The following is a 16,743-nucleotide window of genomic DNA, read 5'->3' as shown; positions in this document are numbered from 1 at the left end:
ATTTCTTACCTCGGAGCGAGCCACGTGAACATGAATATTAACAAATGAATGCTAATATAGCTGTCTCTTAGATCTATCAGAAGTGGGAAGGATTGTTTGTAGCTTTTTCTAGCTCACTAGTTTTGCCGAGAAATGGCAACTACCTCATAGCTTGTAACCTAATACACAACATTTTGACATTTAGAACCGCATGCAAAATTAATCAAGTAATTATACAGAGTATACACAAGCGCCGCTTACACATATTTGCCCCTATTTTGAGAGAGAGTACATGGTGAATTAAGGTCAGAAGATACAACAGAATAAACCTGCACAGTCACATCTTCAGCCTCACACCATGGTAGGACTGAATAAAGCTGTGTGGGAGGAAGATTATTAACATTTTCTATAGAGCTGATTATTATTATTATTATTATTATTATTATTTGTATTATTATTATAATGTTTATGTTTATGTTCATATTTATTTCGTGCCGTTACAATTCCACACAGAAAACCAGACAGAAGAACATATAACGAAAATAAAGAAATATCTATAAAGAAAAAAAATATAGTGAAGAAAAAAAAAATATATATATAAAAAGTAACGGAAACATAGATCTGTAAGTAACTGTGCACATATCCATATAATATATAATATACACATATTTAAATATATTTTAATATACACATACATAGACACCTCCATAGATATCCACAAGACACATGTCCATACATACAGATATATTATATACAAATACACAACAGCAATAATAATAACAATAATAAATAATAACTATTTTGTTGTGTGTGTGTGTGTGTGTGTGTGTGTGCGCCCTTCTGCATGCGTGCGTGCATCAATGTGTATGTGTGAGTGCGTGTGTCTCCAGAATCATGTGGGGAGGATTACTGTTGGCAGCAGCGAATAGTCTCTTCTGTTGCGTGCAGGCATCTCCGTCCTACCGCCTTATTGTGAGCAGCACACACTCCACAGAGTACACACAGGCAAAGGCACACTTAGTGCTTGTAAGATGTTTACCACCGTCTGTCAGGATGAGATTTTTGAACTTTAAAAGTTGTTTGACAGCTGCTGTACAACCTTGTTTGAGTGTGTGTGTGTGTGTGTGTGTGTGTACTCACACAAAACACTACGGTGACAATCAAGGCCCCTTTTTGTTTGCTTATAAAAACAAAGAATTGTCACTCTGTTGGAAAAAAAAAAAAAAAAGAAAAAAGATTAGATAATCCTCCACAGCCGAGGCGAGTAATGGGAATGCACATGGAGAGATGGAGGGAGAGGAGTGCGCTTGTGCTGAGGAGCATAAACTGGTCTTCTCTCCCCCTCTGCACCGTGAATATTTGTGAAGCTTCTCCCTTAATGGCTTTCCTCCTCCTCCATCTTATGCTTCAATTGGACTGCTAATTATGTAAAGTGCGGCACTTGCTGGAAAACACACACACATCCACAAATGCATTCACATGGACAGACTGACAAAAAGTGGCATAATTACCATCTGAAATGACTTCCTTATAGCTGCTGATATATCGCTGAAGTTACAGAGACTGCAGTCGTGTGTGTGTGTGTGTGTGTGTGTGTGTGCAAAGTTTCATCGCCGTAGTGTTGGAGTGCAATCACTGGCAATATCTGTACCCTATATGAATGGTTTTAATCACAGCCGCAGTCTTCGCTGTTTGCAGATAGTGATGTTAAATGCTTTAGCTCAGCTGCCTCTACTTCTTTGCAGCTCTGAGATTGCTATTCACTGATGAAAGCAATGCTGGTGCTCTAGTCTACACCATCAAAGATGCTGCTGTCGCAAGAAAGACGAGACAACAAGTGAAGCAGAGATCAAATAAAAAATATAAAATGGTTGTTTATAGTCTGTCTTTTGTACCCCATCTTTGGGGTTAGGCTAAGTTAACATGCAGCGACAATTGAGTTAACAAACCAACTTTTTATTTCACCTGCCACACATTTCTCTGTGCGATAAACATCTTTATTACTTTGATTTCGCCTCCAAATATGGCTGTGCAGCAGTGAACTGATTTTTAATAACCTTATTCTCTGACTCTCTGTCGGAGTTGCAATACTGGCTTTTGTAGTCATGTTGACTTCTGAATGGTATTGACTTGATATGTACATTGTGATCGTAATAGAGCTGAAACGATTAATCGCTGAATCAATTATTAATCGATTACTAAATTAATCGCCAACTTTTTTGACAATCGATAATCGGGTTGAAGCTTTTTTCATTATTAAAACTAGATTTCTGATCGTTTTTTAGATTCTTGAATGTGAATATTTTCTTGGTTTCTTTGCTCCACATAACAAAGAAATCATTAAAACTGAATCATTCTGGGTTGTGAACAAAACAGAGAACATCATAATTTCCAGGTTTGACAAACACTGATCAACGTTTTTTAACATTTTCTGACATTTTATGGACCCAACGATTCATCGATTAATCGAGAAAATAATCAACAGATTAATAGATTACGAAAATAATCGTTAGTTGCAGCTCTAGATCGTAATAGTATTGTAACTAATGTAAATTATGGATAATTGGTCATTTCAGTATGAACAAGACATTGCAAACCATGCAGTCGTGTTACTCTGAACATTTCTTGTGAGAACATTACATTTAAATTATATTTCATTATTAGTATAATGTTTAGTCACAAGATCTCCAAATCCTTTTCTTACTGTTTAACATGATTCCCATTACTTATGGACGACTCGTCTAGATTTGACTACGTGTTGAGGAGGCATATTCTGACCATAGGCAGAGCTTTTATGTCTTTTTATGTCTTGTCAATCACTCCTTAACTATTTAAATTGAAGATTTGTCCTTCATTTTGGAAACACTCTGTTGTTCTGAAAGCAGTGGGTGGACAGCATCAGAATAAATTCAGCTTTCCTTTTAGTTTTTTTTCTTTATTTTTTATGGGTCACTTAAAAGCGAACAGACTCAAAATCATATAAATCAATTTGCAGTCAAACACAAATGCCTTTCTCCTTTCTAACACAATAAAAATCAATTTGACTACGACACAGCTGGTCCCGGCTGAGGCTGACTTGATGACAGCCAGACATGACGGGGACTACTTTGCCCCTAAAAGGATTCTGTGCGCAAATACAGGCCTCTAAAAAAAACTGTGGGTTACTTAAAAAGCAACATTGTGGTTCTGACTGTGGAGCAGGAAAGTAAACTGAAAAATTACACCAAACATCAGCATGTATTTCCTCTAGTACTTTATCATTTCAACCTGTTGCTCAAGAAACACTCGATATTAAAACATTTCTTTTCATCCCACTGACATAATTGTATGTCGAGTCCTCTCTATCATCAGAGTGGATATTACACTTTATTTTATGGTGTGATCTTCACGTCCTCCCTTCTCTCTTTGAGTTTTCTGAGCCGGTTGACTCTCATCATGTTGTCTTTTGTCTCTTAGCCTGGGACTTGACCTGGCTCACAAATCAATACGTGTCTCTGTCAGTTAGCGGATCCGTCTGTGAGCTGGCCATGTTTCTTTGGTTAAATGTGTTTCTGTGGGAGAGAGACACCTAGAGAGACATGAAGAGAGACACACCGCCTGTGCAGTTTAAAATTGAGTAGAACGGTAGCGAGCCGAGGTTTCATTATCCTCCAGGCTACTGTACCCACACAGTCGGCAGCTTGTTCATAGAATGGATTTTTACAACAGCCCTCAAAGCAACACAGACAAATGTGGGATTTTCTTGTTTTGTAAGCGGAGCACTTTTCCTTGTAAGACGAATGGTTCCGTGACCTCACACTAGTTAGAATTCTGCAACCAGCAGAGCTAATTTGTTGTCAGCATCCTCTGACAGTGAGAGTAATTACTGTTGAATACAGCAACATTTCCACATTTTGCAAAACAAGAATTTATTTTAATTTAAAAGTAACCATTACATAACACATTTAAAACACTACAAAAACCAAGCAGTACCCTCTCTTCTTTCTGTGTCACTGTACAGCCAGAGGAGGCCACAGCATTGGTACTCACTGTCAATTGCTTTCTTTTCAAGTCTGTAATTTTGCCTTTTTTTTTTATCTGAGGCATCAAAAAATGTGTCATGGACACTTGCTAGGATTTGGCACCAGGATTAAAAAGAACAAACTGAGAGGCAACTTTTTATATGAAATACAACGTGTTGATAGCTTCAGATGTGAGAGTAATGTTTGTTAGTGTGATGTAGCTATTTGCAACCAAGCAGAGCAATAATATTGTTTAAATGTATTTTTGATTCTCTATCAAAATCAGCAAGGGGATGCATGTAAAAGCACTTGTTGTTTCTCCAATAGACATGAACATATAAACATTTCAGTACTGTAGTCATCTGGTTCTCCCAACGGCGCCAATGCAGGAGTAAAAATATATTGTGAATGGGCACCAGGGGGCATCTCCACTTTATAACGTCAACAAACAGAGATTTTAAGACTTCTTCAATAGCACATGATGTACATTTTGTAACTGATGTTCTCAAGTAGGTTGGTGTAGTGGTTGGCACTCTTGCCTTTGTAGAAAGAAGACCCACATTTGTCAGAACAAGGGCCATACTGCATGGAGTTTATATGTTCTTGTGTGTGGGTTTTCTCCAGTTTCCTCCCACAGTCCAAATACATGCAGATTTGGAGATCAGGCGAATTGGACACTCTAAATTGACCATAGGTGTGAATGTGAGAGTGAATGGTTGTTTATCTTTGTGTGGCCCTGTGATGAATTGGCAACCTGTCCACGTTGTACACCGCCTTGTCAGCTAGTATTGGCACCAGCACCCTCCAGGACTCTCCTGTGGAAGATAAAGCAGTAGAAGATAGACGGATGTTCCCAATTAGAGGAACATAGGTGATAAAGCCTGGCACATATGATTGGACACCAGTGTGACTGACAGCTGCGGTATTGTCTCAAACCTATAGTTCAGATTCTTATGGGTGACTTCACGACCAGTTGCCACTTGGTTTCTTATCACAGAGCTGCCATTTGTTGTTAGGATGGAAAAGTTTTACATTTTATAATTAGAAAAAGTGAGCGTCGAACAAAGTGACTTTCTCTTTCTGTCTCCTCAACACATGTTTTACATTAAAGCTACATGTAAAGGCGCAGAACATACAGCTGAGAGGGTTATGTCTCCTTAAACCCCGCTTGTTACAGTGCTCACTTCATTCTCATTGTCACTGTATCCATCTCTTTATCTGTCACTACTATCGCTCCCCTCTCCTGCTCTGGCAAACTTGCTGGCTGACAGTTGCCAGATTTAGAACTGCAATTCACTGCCAAATACAGAGAGACTTTCTTGTTGCTGATAGGCTTAATCAGCACTGTGTGAACTCATTTGGCAATGGCTTGGATGTAATGGGTGTTATTTATGTGTAAAATACCCACTCTTCAGCTTTAAGTGAAGCAAAATCCAATAGTACTTATAAAGTGTTTACCTTTTGCATGAGTAAACATTTTCTCCACAAAATTGACCTGGAAATGGTACTTTATTCCCAAGACCACATGCATGCAAGAAAGGAATAAGCAAAGGGTGCAACATGCGGGTGTGTAACATGCGACACTGCATCATTTACAGGTACAACCCCTCTCTTGGGTGATGCTCACCTACAGCCTTAACATTTCCCCCTGCATGCAGCCAAATGGTGGTGCATTTCAGAGGCCATGGGGCTATTTTTTTTTTCTTTAAAAGCTGAAGTGTCAAAACAGGTATTTCATGCTTGGATGCCCTTTTAATCTGTTTCTCTCTCCCCCCAAGAGGCTTCAAGTCTGCTGACAGGCCTCCTCTTTCTCAGGCACACGAGCCCCTTTTTCCAACTCACAAAATCCAGCAGCCTCCAAACCTGCATGTGCACTTATTGTCTATTTTTAAGACACAGATATTCTATTTATTATGATTATTATTATTATTATTACTACTGGCCCAGCATAGAGTTGCATATTCCACGCTTTACATTTTTACATTTCCAAAATGAGATTTCATAATTATAAAGATGCCATCCTACATCTATAGTGGGGGAGTTAAAAGGCAGATGAGGAAGCAGCATGATGATTTAATTTTCTGCACACTGAGCAGCCTGAGATCGCAGACACTCGCCTGTCAGTTCGACAGATGATGAATACAGCTGCAACTGGGCATGTGGGACATACGTGTGTGTGTGTGTGTTGATAAACTGCGGAAGGGAAAGCATGCATGCAGGTTTCATCTTTAAATTAGGTTACATTGTCTTCACTCTGTGTGTTTTCATATCACACATTCGCTTTTATCTTTATCTAAGTGTGAAAGAAAGCTGTCAGAAGGAGCTGAAAAGTGCGTGCAATATTGTGCCGTTCTTTATGCCATCATGACGGTATGTGTTGTTTTTGCTCACATGTTTGGATCATCATCAATATTTCAAGACTTCTGTCTTTTTTTCTTTTTTTTTATCTTACAGAGTCTTCTATTCTGTCCTTCGATGGCAGCATGTACATGAAGGTCGTGATGCCAAATGTCATGCACAGCGAGGCCGAGGACGTCTCTCTCCGCTTCATGTCCCAGCGGGCCTTTGGTCTGCTAATGGCCGCTACGTCTCGAGAGTCGGCAGACACGTTAAGGCTTGAGCTGGACAGCGGGAGGGTCAAACTGAGTGTCAACCTAGGTATCGTATAAACCGTCCCTGTTGGCTCGCCTCCACTCGTCTTCAAGAGGAGGCCATACTGTGTTTTTTTTTTGTTTTTTTCTTTATGGCCCAGATTTGAAATCAGACCTAACACGTACTAAAACCATTTTCTAGTTTGTCTTTGTAGTTGCATGCACTGTTTTTGCCTGAACTTTCTGCCTTGATGCTGAGTCTTTGTAGATTTTTATATCCATCAATCTAACACTTAACAAAGTTATCCATGCTCTGCGGTACATCTTTTGAAAACATGAAAGGTCATTTTAGTCACGCTCTATTGTACAAATAGATTTTTTTTTTTTTAAAGCACAGCATTATTTTTTGTAAAGTTCCTTCAGTAGATGGCACTGTCCTTGGACATGCATCGATTCACTTAGCAACATGTCAGATTATATTTAGCCATCTATTCTGAACTGCAAGTAAGCATTTGTACATTTTAGCGCTGCTCTGATTGCGTGCATTCTTACTTATGCGTCTGTTCTTGTGGACTTTTATTTATTTATTTATTTATTTATTGTTTTTCTCATGATAGCAGATCTTTCTGTCCATCAGTGACCCTTGGTCTAGCTGGCATCTCCCATGCCTTGTTCAAAGATGGCACTCACCCCTTCAAAGGCCCCCGAGCCTGCGGCCCATCTGGCAAACAGCCCGATGCCACAGCACACAGCACTCCTGCAGATGGTGGCATGGAAGGTTATGTTTAAGCAGAGCACAGGCCTTTATACCAATGAGCCGTAAATAAGTACAGGTTGTATAAAGCCTGTCAGTAAATATCTGAAAATAATGTGTAGTTTATTGAAAGCATTACACTTTTTTTGAATATGGTCCATGCATAGTCCATCTTTCTTTGTCACCCTAAAACTACCAGAAACAAATTCTGATCTAACCTATTCAATTTTTGGACACCTATCCTCCACAGCCCCCACAGGGTCCTCTGATTGCAGGCATCTGTAAGGTGTTGGTGCTGCGTGGCTCGAGGCAGTTTGCTCCCACTTTTCTGTTGCGGTTGACGGCACATGAGCAGCCCGGTCACATGGATTTCAACCCGCACCTGCCAAACACAGATTCATTGCTCTCCGGTGCACGGAGATTTCAATCAGAGCCACGGTATTCCGTAATAGAATTAGAAATGCTCTATATTACATTGCAACAGTGGGAAAGCAGTACAATAATTTGGCTCCAGTTGCTGGGTTGCAAAATCGATGTGGCCATTGAAGTGCAAGCGACCATTTTAAACAATTTGAACATATAGCCAAATTCCATAATGACTTTATGGGAAATAATACACATACCTTTAATACAAATGCATACATTGTGATCATTTTAAACCTGTTAGGATTTTTTTTATCATTATAATGAATATCATTAGCGTTGGATTTTCAGTATCATTATATTCATATTAACCATAAGTAGCCAATGAGGCTAAAATGGCCGCTGGCATCATGTGACCGTCCCCGGAAGGTGGTTTTACTTGCTCTTGGATGTCTGCAGCTATAACCTTGAAGGATGCGATTTCATCTGTCACTTATTCTCCCCTCCCCATCTAGACTGTGTCAGGATAAACTGTAACACCAGTAAGTCAACATTCTTCTTCTGCAGCCTTCTTCCTTCAATCGATGTTTGATTGTAGCCTGTGTGCTAGATGTAAGGGCAGGGATGTGTGAATGCAGGAGACTGATAAGAGGATTTCTCTGATAAGAGGGGAAAAAGTAATAGCCAGAGATCAAAGCTATGCAAATTTGACTCCATGTACTCTATAGATTCTAAATGGCCCATTTTTTCCAAATTAATTCAGGCCACTAATTCTTAATCTCTCCCCAAGTGCCTATAGCTACACTATGGGCTGTATTGTTTCCCCCAATTATAGTGTATTATATATTGCTGTTTGTCGCATTCGCTGTGTTTTCTTGGCTTCCTTATTTAAACATTCTGCAGTATGTAAGCCTGAGATAAACAGGTGGTGTTAGCAAACATGCTTTTACTCACGTAAAAAGGACTCTTATTTTCAGAGAGACAGAAAAAGAGGACACTGCAGGAAGTTAGACTTGAGGAGTTTCACGTCGTCATACCTTATTTTTGTCACTAAAGTATTCCAAGGCTGAAATATTTTCACGGTCACTGAAAAGTAGTCATTAAAATCTCATTCCTCAGGAAATTTATCAGTTTGTATAGTCGAGTTTGCAATTTTGCATTAAGGTCAAGTTCTGTAGTCCATTTAAAAATCTTAAAAAATCACAAACGTGGCTCAGCTGTCACATCCAACGCATCGGAAGATGTGAAATGTTGCTGACTTATGTCCTTCTACACATACACTTCATAACAGCTTCCCTTACAAGGCTGGGTCAACATGAACATTATACATTTAATTATATCCTTATTGTGGTCTAAAAGTCAATAACAGAGCAAACAATACTGTTCCTCTGAATTTAAAACCTTGGTTCAATATTATTCATCAGATTTCTATGAATTCGCTGCTCTGGTCTTTTTTGGAACAGTGTGGCTGGATTGCCCTCTAGTGGTCAGTTTTATGAATTACTTAACACGTGTGCACAGGCTTTACATGTAGTTGCAGTAAAACCATATTTTGTGGCCGTGCATCTTTGCAAACTGAAATTAAATCAGTACGAATGTGTAGGACAACTTGGGAAGGAATAATAAAAAGGGATAAGATGTAGGGAAGACAGGAGGAAGAGAAAGAGGAGGGGAAGCCAGTGAGGCGGTAATGCCACCTTATGGATGTAATCTGCCATAAAACACCAAAAACAAACAAGCAAGCAAACATCTTGGGAAGGATCGATCAAAAGTATCACCCAGTGGGGAATGAGCGAGATAGAATGAGACGGTTATATTAAGATTCAACCATAAACTCTGTCATAGAGTCTTTATCTGAGTAAAAGCATGTGTTAGCCCTATAGTTCTCCACGAGATGAGATTAGTATTGCATTCCTCTGTTGTCCAATCCAAACCACAATTTTGTTTTGTTACTTTCTCCAAAATATACATTTCATATTTTATATGATGACAAAATGTTTTGGATGACTATTTCGGTTTGTGCTTTTATTGCATTTGTGCGTCTCCTTGTCCCTTGACTAACTTACCTTCCTGTTCAGGCAAAGGCCCTGAGGTTCTTTATGCCGGACAAAAGCTCAACGACAATGAGTGGCACTCGGTGCGAGTACTTCGTCGTGGTAAAACCTTCAAGCTCACAGTGGATGATGACATGGCTGAAGGTATTTGTATTTGTTATCTGTTAAACTGCTGTTTTACAGTATCGGGACATGCATGTTCGTCTATTTTTCTTTTTTTAACAGTGATGATGATTGTGTTCTGTTTAAATGATGCCATATCAGGATTCAGCCAAATAAGATTTTATAGCTGATGAATAATTTTGAAGGATACTTACATTAAAACTGCATGAATTGTTCCATACATAGACCGCTGTCTTGTGTCTAATAAAAAAATTACAACTGTAAGTCATGATAGGTTAAGGTTAGGTTGCATGTCCTTCTTCCTCCTCAACCCCTTCACCCCTTGTCTCTCCTCCTCTCTCCCTCCTCCTCCATCTTAGGCCAGATGCCAGGTGACCACACCCGGCTGGAGTTTAACAACGTGGAGACGGGCATCTTGACCGAGAGGCAATTTGTTTCTTCTACTCCTTCCCCCTTCATTGGGCATCTTCAGGTATGAGGTGCACTAAATTCATGGGGTAACAGATGAATAATCACCATATGAAGAGCAACACTTATATTTGTATATGAGAATGCATTTTATTTACAGTTGGAAAATCACATAAAATAATCAAATAAATGAAAGCTGTGATGTGCAACTTTTAACCATCAAAAAATTGGTTACATTGAAACCACTCTTAAATAATTTGATGCAATGCTTATTACTCTCTCTATATTTCTCAGTGTAGTGCTGTTTAGATCTTGTGTTGCCTGGCAACATTCCCACTCATGCCCATAAAAGTGATTTGTTTTATGTCAAGATTGATGGAGGCATCATAGTAAAGCAAGACGGCTGCAAACGAGTATGAATAAAAAAAAAACAACCAGCGCTCACAAAAGAACTGAAATCGAGTGCTCTGAAAACCCGCTTATTTAGCAAATTGACGGAATTAGTGTTTTTTGCCTACGCACACCCCTGCATTACCCCTTTATACACACACGATCCCTCAGTCAGGTCTGATAGTGCTGCTTTTCAGTTGAAGGAAACAGTATACAATAATGTTACATCATGTCTGTTCATGGAGACCCAACAGAGACAGAATAATAGTATTAAATCAAGTAAAGTATTAATAACATAAATCCCCAAACGTTGTGCACTGCAGCTTTAAGAGTTTCATTAAGAACTAAACAGAGGCATCATTAATGTGATCAGTAACACCTGGACTTTTCCTGTGTTTCCTCTGCGTTCCTTTTCCCTGCAGTCACTATGATTCCATCGTTTGCTCTGCATTTGACGACTGAAATCACAAAACACCATTTTCTTAACACCTTCTGTCACTGACTCTCCCTCACAGAGCCTGAAGTTTAACGGCATGCAGTACATCGACATGTGCAAGAACGGGGACATCGACTTCTGCGAGCTCAACGCCCGCTTTGGCACGCGCTTCATCATCGCTGACCCTGTTACTTTCAAGACTAAGGGCAGTTACCTGGGCTTGCCTACTCTGCAGGCATACACCACAATGCACCTATTCTTTCAGTTCAAGACCACGTCATCGGATGGATTCATCATCTTCAACAGTGGAGACGGGAATGACTTCATCGCTGTCGAATTGGTCAAAGGGTGAGTGAGTGAGACAGTTTGAACATTTGGTTTTCCTCAGCTATGATACATTTAACAATACTGAGCCCAAATCTCTGAAAGTGTGTATTGTGTGTATATGTGTATTGCAGGGACAAATGTTTTCTTAATTAGTTTAACTCGCGTAGAAATATGAACTCTGAAACTCTCATCCGTTCAACTCCCGCTTCTTCCCTTTCAGGTTTATCCACTATGTCTTTGACCTGGGTAATGGGCCAAGCCTGCTGAAGGGGAACAGTGACAACCAACTGAACGATAACCAGTGGCACAATGTGGTCATCACTCGCGATAGTTCCAACACACACACCCTCAAAGTGGACTCGAAGTCAGTTACGCAGAATGTCAATGGTGCCAAGAACCTTGACCTCAAAGGTACCACTGTTGTTGTTTTGGAGGCATTTTCGTGAGGAAGTACCAGTAACTCACTTTTCTATAGACGATTGTAGCCCAATTTAAAATATAAAACCGTATTTATAAATGGCAATTAAAAAACAACAACAGCAGATGCCTAGTACCATTTCTGGTACTGATGCAATCATGCATTTCAATAACAGTATCTCATCTTGTGGGACAAACAATCTCAGTTTGTCATTGTCTAACATAACATTAAAGTTTATGTTACATTATTAAAACACTGTTACTTCAATCTTGAATAAAATGTCATATTAAACTGAACAGATTTCAAAGTTGAATTCAACTTGGGAACATTCAGCGAATAAGCCTTATATATAAATGTCAGCCTTATATTGTCTAAGTTGTAAATATTAAAATACATTTTCACACTCAGTTGCTTCTCCCTCTCTGTCCCCATTCTCCCTTCAGGTGACCTGTTCATCGGAGGTCTCGGACCCAACATGTACCAGAACCTCCCGAAGCTGGTGGTGTCTCGAGAGGGTTTCCAGGGCTGTTTGGCGTCGGTTGACCTTAACGGCCGCCTGCCAGACCTCATCAACGACGCCCTTTTCCGTAGCGGGCAGATTGAGCGTGGCTGTGAAGGTACAGATGGCCCGTGGCATGCAAGAGTCACGACCTGCCTTGTGAGATTTATTAGTCTAATTAGAATGTTCCTCGGTAGGCCTTAAAGCCATCAGCTCGCATTGTTAATCCTAATCCTTTTTCTTCACCAGACATTAGAGGTTTAAATTTGTCATTTGGTTTCCCTACTAATAATGTCTTGGTGACATATTTTAAAAATAAGTAGAAGTAAAAAGAATTAAATATTTTCAGGTCTAATTGAGTTAACATGGTAACACAAAAATGACACTGCTGACATAACAAATCTATATTGACCAATTACTTGATGGATCATCGTTGACGCCCATGTACTGTATTATAGAAATTCCTTATGTAGGGTGCAGGCTCTCCTGTAGAGGGCAGCAGAAGATTACGATACGTCCAGACAGAAACAGCAGCTTCTATGTAGAAAACACTGTACAACATCCACTAACGAATCACCAGCACATACTGCACTTGTCTGACAATGCTGGTACCTCACTAACCTTTACTCCTTTCCACTCTGCTATGTTCTGTTCTGTTTATTTTTCTTTCTGCGCTAACAAAGTTGGTTTCACCAAAGCCGACCTGCAAGGTAGAGGGTTAAACTCCGCCTCTCGGAGGCCTGCTTGCCTGAAAGTCTGCTGTGTGCAATGCATTGTGGGTGTGTCACCATGGCAATAACGTCCCTCTGGTTACGCAGATGTGACTTGCTCTTTGAAAACAAAACAAACAAACAAAAAAAAAACATGTATGAGGATAAAAAGAGACAGAGAAGAAGAGGGAGACGACTGGAAAGCAAAACAAGTGATGAGGCGAGCGCAATGGAATGAAAGGTGTAAGATTAGGAGGTGTAGGTAGACGCACACGTGATGGACAGATATACAAAGGGAATGACAAACGTTTCCATCCTTTCCTTGTCAATCAGTTAGCCAGGTGATAGAATAGGAAAGAAGACATGAAGTGTGATGTCGGGGAAAAAAAAGGCACTCACACGTTTTATATGTCATATAAAGCAGCAGATTAAAGCAGAGGCAGACGAGGAGAGTTCTGTATTCTTGCCAGTTCAGATGGCAGAGAGCAGCTGCTACTGCACATCCAAACACTTTCAGCATAATACTGATGTATCAGATCTCTGTCTCTACTTTTTTATTTTTCATTTGATTAAAACAAAATCATTTTTGCTACTTTGCACAGACGAACGTTATATCAGAGAGCAAGCACCTTCCTGCTGCAACCCTGAGACGCAGGCTCAGGTTTCTCCTCCTCAGCTCTGCCTCCTGTGTTTCTCGCACCGAGAAACATGCACCATCGTCCACATAGAGACATGAGAATTGCACAGAAACGCACGTTTACATAACGGGTGCCTGGTTGACCACCATCACTGTACATTACACAGTAAATGCGCTTTCAGCTAGCAAAACTTCAAGTGTCGTCTCCTCGTCACATTGTCTTGCACAAGACAACTGCACTTAATTGTTGTTTACTTGCATTTGTCTGCCATGTATTTGGAACTTTTTACTTTAATTTGACTTTATTTACTTTCTTCTGTGATCATCAAAAGGGGTCCCTGTCGAGGATTTTTTCCCCCCTCGTCTGTCTAGACTCCGGCAGGGGATTGTTTATCTTGTTATCTATGCTGTGCATTTGTCCTTATCTGCATTCCCTCCCGGTAAAGGTATTCAAAACTGAGAGCTATGTGTGGTGTAGAGGAATAGCAAACACACATCTAGTTTGACTTTGAATACCCTCCTACCCATGAGGATATGCACTACATGTTCTCAAGTACTCTTTGCATTTCTGCTCTTCGTGAATTCTGTTTGTCTAGTGTCAGTTGTTCATGGTCTTCACAGTGAAGTAGATGTTGAGGAAAGTAACGTACTGCTGATATTTATAAGAAAAACGTTTGAATTCAATGAGTTAATGATTTTTTTTTTTATTATTATTATTTTTATCCGTGAGTCATTTGTTAAAAGGTTGTCTTTCATGTCTTGTCCTGCTTGTTCATTGAGGGAATGCAGTGTTCTAAGTTTTACTTGGCTAAAACTTTATTTCGAAACATGTTGGAATGATAAGAATTGCATGCCAAGTCCATTTCCACACACTCTCCACAAAGAAGGGATTGAATGGAAGTTGACGGTGCCATCACATCAGCCAGACGGCTGTTCAGTTCATCTGCAAGTACAGTAGCCTGGTTTAGATGCAGATCAGAAGCAAACTGACATCCTCTGCTGTGATCAATTAGAATCTAATGCTTCCACTGCTGAAGAGAGATTGATCTTGAGAAAGCCTGGCACACTTTCTGTTGCCTTGCGAGTGCCACGCTTTTTCTCCAGCATGAAACAGGACTCCCCAGTTTGTTTTGAAGGTGTTGTACTCTAGTTCAGGCTTCCTGTGGTGGCACAGTTTGCTCCTTGTTCTTTCTTCTAGGCCCACATGCTGTTTATTAGCCTCTCCGAGAGTGCATTTCGTCTGCATGGGTCCTGTATTGTTTAGGCTCAGCATTGGCTCTGATTGTTGCTTGTCTGTGCATCTGCGGTATCTCATATCCTTCCTTTCTACCTTTCTCTCTTTCTTTGTCCTTCTTCTAGGGCCAAGTACAACTTGCCAGGACGACTCGTGTGCCAACAACGGCGTGTGCATCCAGCAGTGGGAGAACTTCACTTGCGACTGCTCGATGACGTCTTACACGGGGACTCACTGCAACGACCGTGAGTACTGCTGATTTACTTATTCTTGTTTTTACCTGCGTTTGACTCTTTGCATTCTTTCGGAGTCTGAGAATATTGCACACGATACATGTTTTTTTTTTGACATGTAGCAGAGTTGAAACACAGTTACTGTGAGAAGGACATGGGCCTTTTTGTGGAGGATCTAACAAAAGTCAACATGCATTATGTAGGATCCTTAGTTTTTGCAGCTGTGCCAATCCCCACACCATACATTCATGGAAAATGATATATGCTAAATGCATATTTTGCTAGTATGCTGTGGCTTTATACTATATGTAAAAATGACAAACACTCAGATAAACATGCCCACTTAAATTAGATGCACACATCAAGAGCGAGTCCCATATCCTTGACTCAAGGACTCCAGGCCTGTTTGACTCGTGCTTTGTCAGATTTGCTGCATGAAAGTGGTGTTGAAAGCTTCATGTGATCTTTTAAATGAATCAACCGAGAGACGCCGGCAATTTTTGAGGGTGCTTTTTTTCTTTTCTTTTTTTTTTTCGTCTTTGCTGCAATGCAGACAATTTGGTTGTAACAGGATTGCCGGTTGTTCCAAGCATTTTGCATTCTGAGCTTCTCAGTGAACGGGGCTGTGACTGATGTGTAAAAAAAAAAAATCCAGTGCTGCCTCAATCGTCCTTTAATGCCCGTCAAATGGCTATTATAGAAGTTGAAGTGTGATTTTTGCACGCGTGTCTGTGTAGGGATCTGTTATCCCCATGACGACAGTGGACTTCCCTTCAGTAATCACGGTTGGCGGTCTTTCATTTAGCGGTTAATAGAGGGGGCATACTGCTGCTGGGTCAGACTAATGAGGTGGTGGATGCTGTTGGCAGAGCTGCTCTCCGTGAGCGCTTGCATCCCTTAATCACGCAGACCTTTATGGAATTAGACCCCACCTCTCTATATCACATGACTTCATATCTCTCACAGTTTTGTTTTTTGTCTTTTGTTTCACTCTCATTTTCTTTTACTCTGCAAGAGATCAACCGGCAACATTTTTCATGCAGGGTGAATAATCGACTGCAGTTCTCACTTGACGATGGGAGTTGTGTGTTTATGTGTCTATTAGTGTTGAGAAATTCACCTCCCGGTGCTACACAGAATGAATTAAAGAAGGGTTCATTGATTTTGTATCAACACATACATATTTTTCCTTGAAAAACAAGAGCTTACATCGTAACTTGTTTCATATTTTTATGAAGGTTTAGGTCATACTTGTGTGCTGGTTTTGCAAATAGATCTTGACTAATATTGACTGGGCTGTCTAAGCATATAATAACATTCTTAACTGAGCGTTGCCTTTATTAGGAATACTGTAATTGATTGTCTTTTCTCTCGTCTTTATTTAAAGCTACTTCTATTTCCTTTGCTGGAAGCTGGGAAATAAATATTGAAGAGTAGTAGGAAAGGATAAAGAGGCAACATCAAGCAAACAGCCAGTCTACTTTTGGGAATCTCACTGGAGTTTACATTTCAGAAATGTACTTCTCCTGGATTGACCCAATCTTCTGATGTTGACTCTGATGGCAGTCTGTGTCCCTGTGGGCTTT

General features: G+C 40.1%; 1 protein-coding gene across 1 annotated transcript in view; it reads left to right on the top strand.

The window, feature by feature from the left end:
* nrxn3b (neurexin 3b) overlaps positions 1-16,743 on the top strand; it is a gene marked incomplete at both ends in the record, with an annotated part of 300,207 nt that overhangs the window by 106,273 nt on the left and 177,191 nt on the right. Inside the window, 9 exons of the mRNA XM_083899178.1 lie at positions 6,435-6,638; positions 8,204-8,230; positions 9,767-9,886; positions 10,225-10,337; positions 11,179-11,447; positions 11,647-11,837; positions 12,288-12,461; positions 13,027-13,053; positions 15,050-15,169. Of these exons, the coding sequence (XP_083755304.1) occupies positions 6,435-6,638; positions 8,204-8,230; positions 9,767-9,886; positions 10,225-10,337; positions 11,179-11,447; positions 11,647-11,837; positions 12,288-12,461; positions 13,027-13,053; positions 15,050-15,169 (1,245 nt within the window). The remainder of the gene's footprint in view (positions 1-6,434; positions 6,639-8,203; positions 8,231-9,766; positions 9,887-10,224; positions 10,338-11,178; positions 11,448-11,646; positions 11,838-12,287; positions 12,462-13,026; positions 13,054-15,049; positions 15,170-16,743) is intronic.

The sequence above is a fragment of the Microchirus variegatus genome, assembly GCF_963457635.1.
Source record: "Microchirus variegatus genome assembly, chromosome: 12".
Lineage (NCBI taxonomy): Eukaryota > Metazoa > Chordata > Actinopteri > Pleuronectiformes > Soleidae > Microchirus > Microchirus variegatus.
This window is presented reverse-complemented; position numbering and strand designations above follow the sequence as displayed.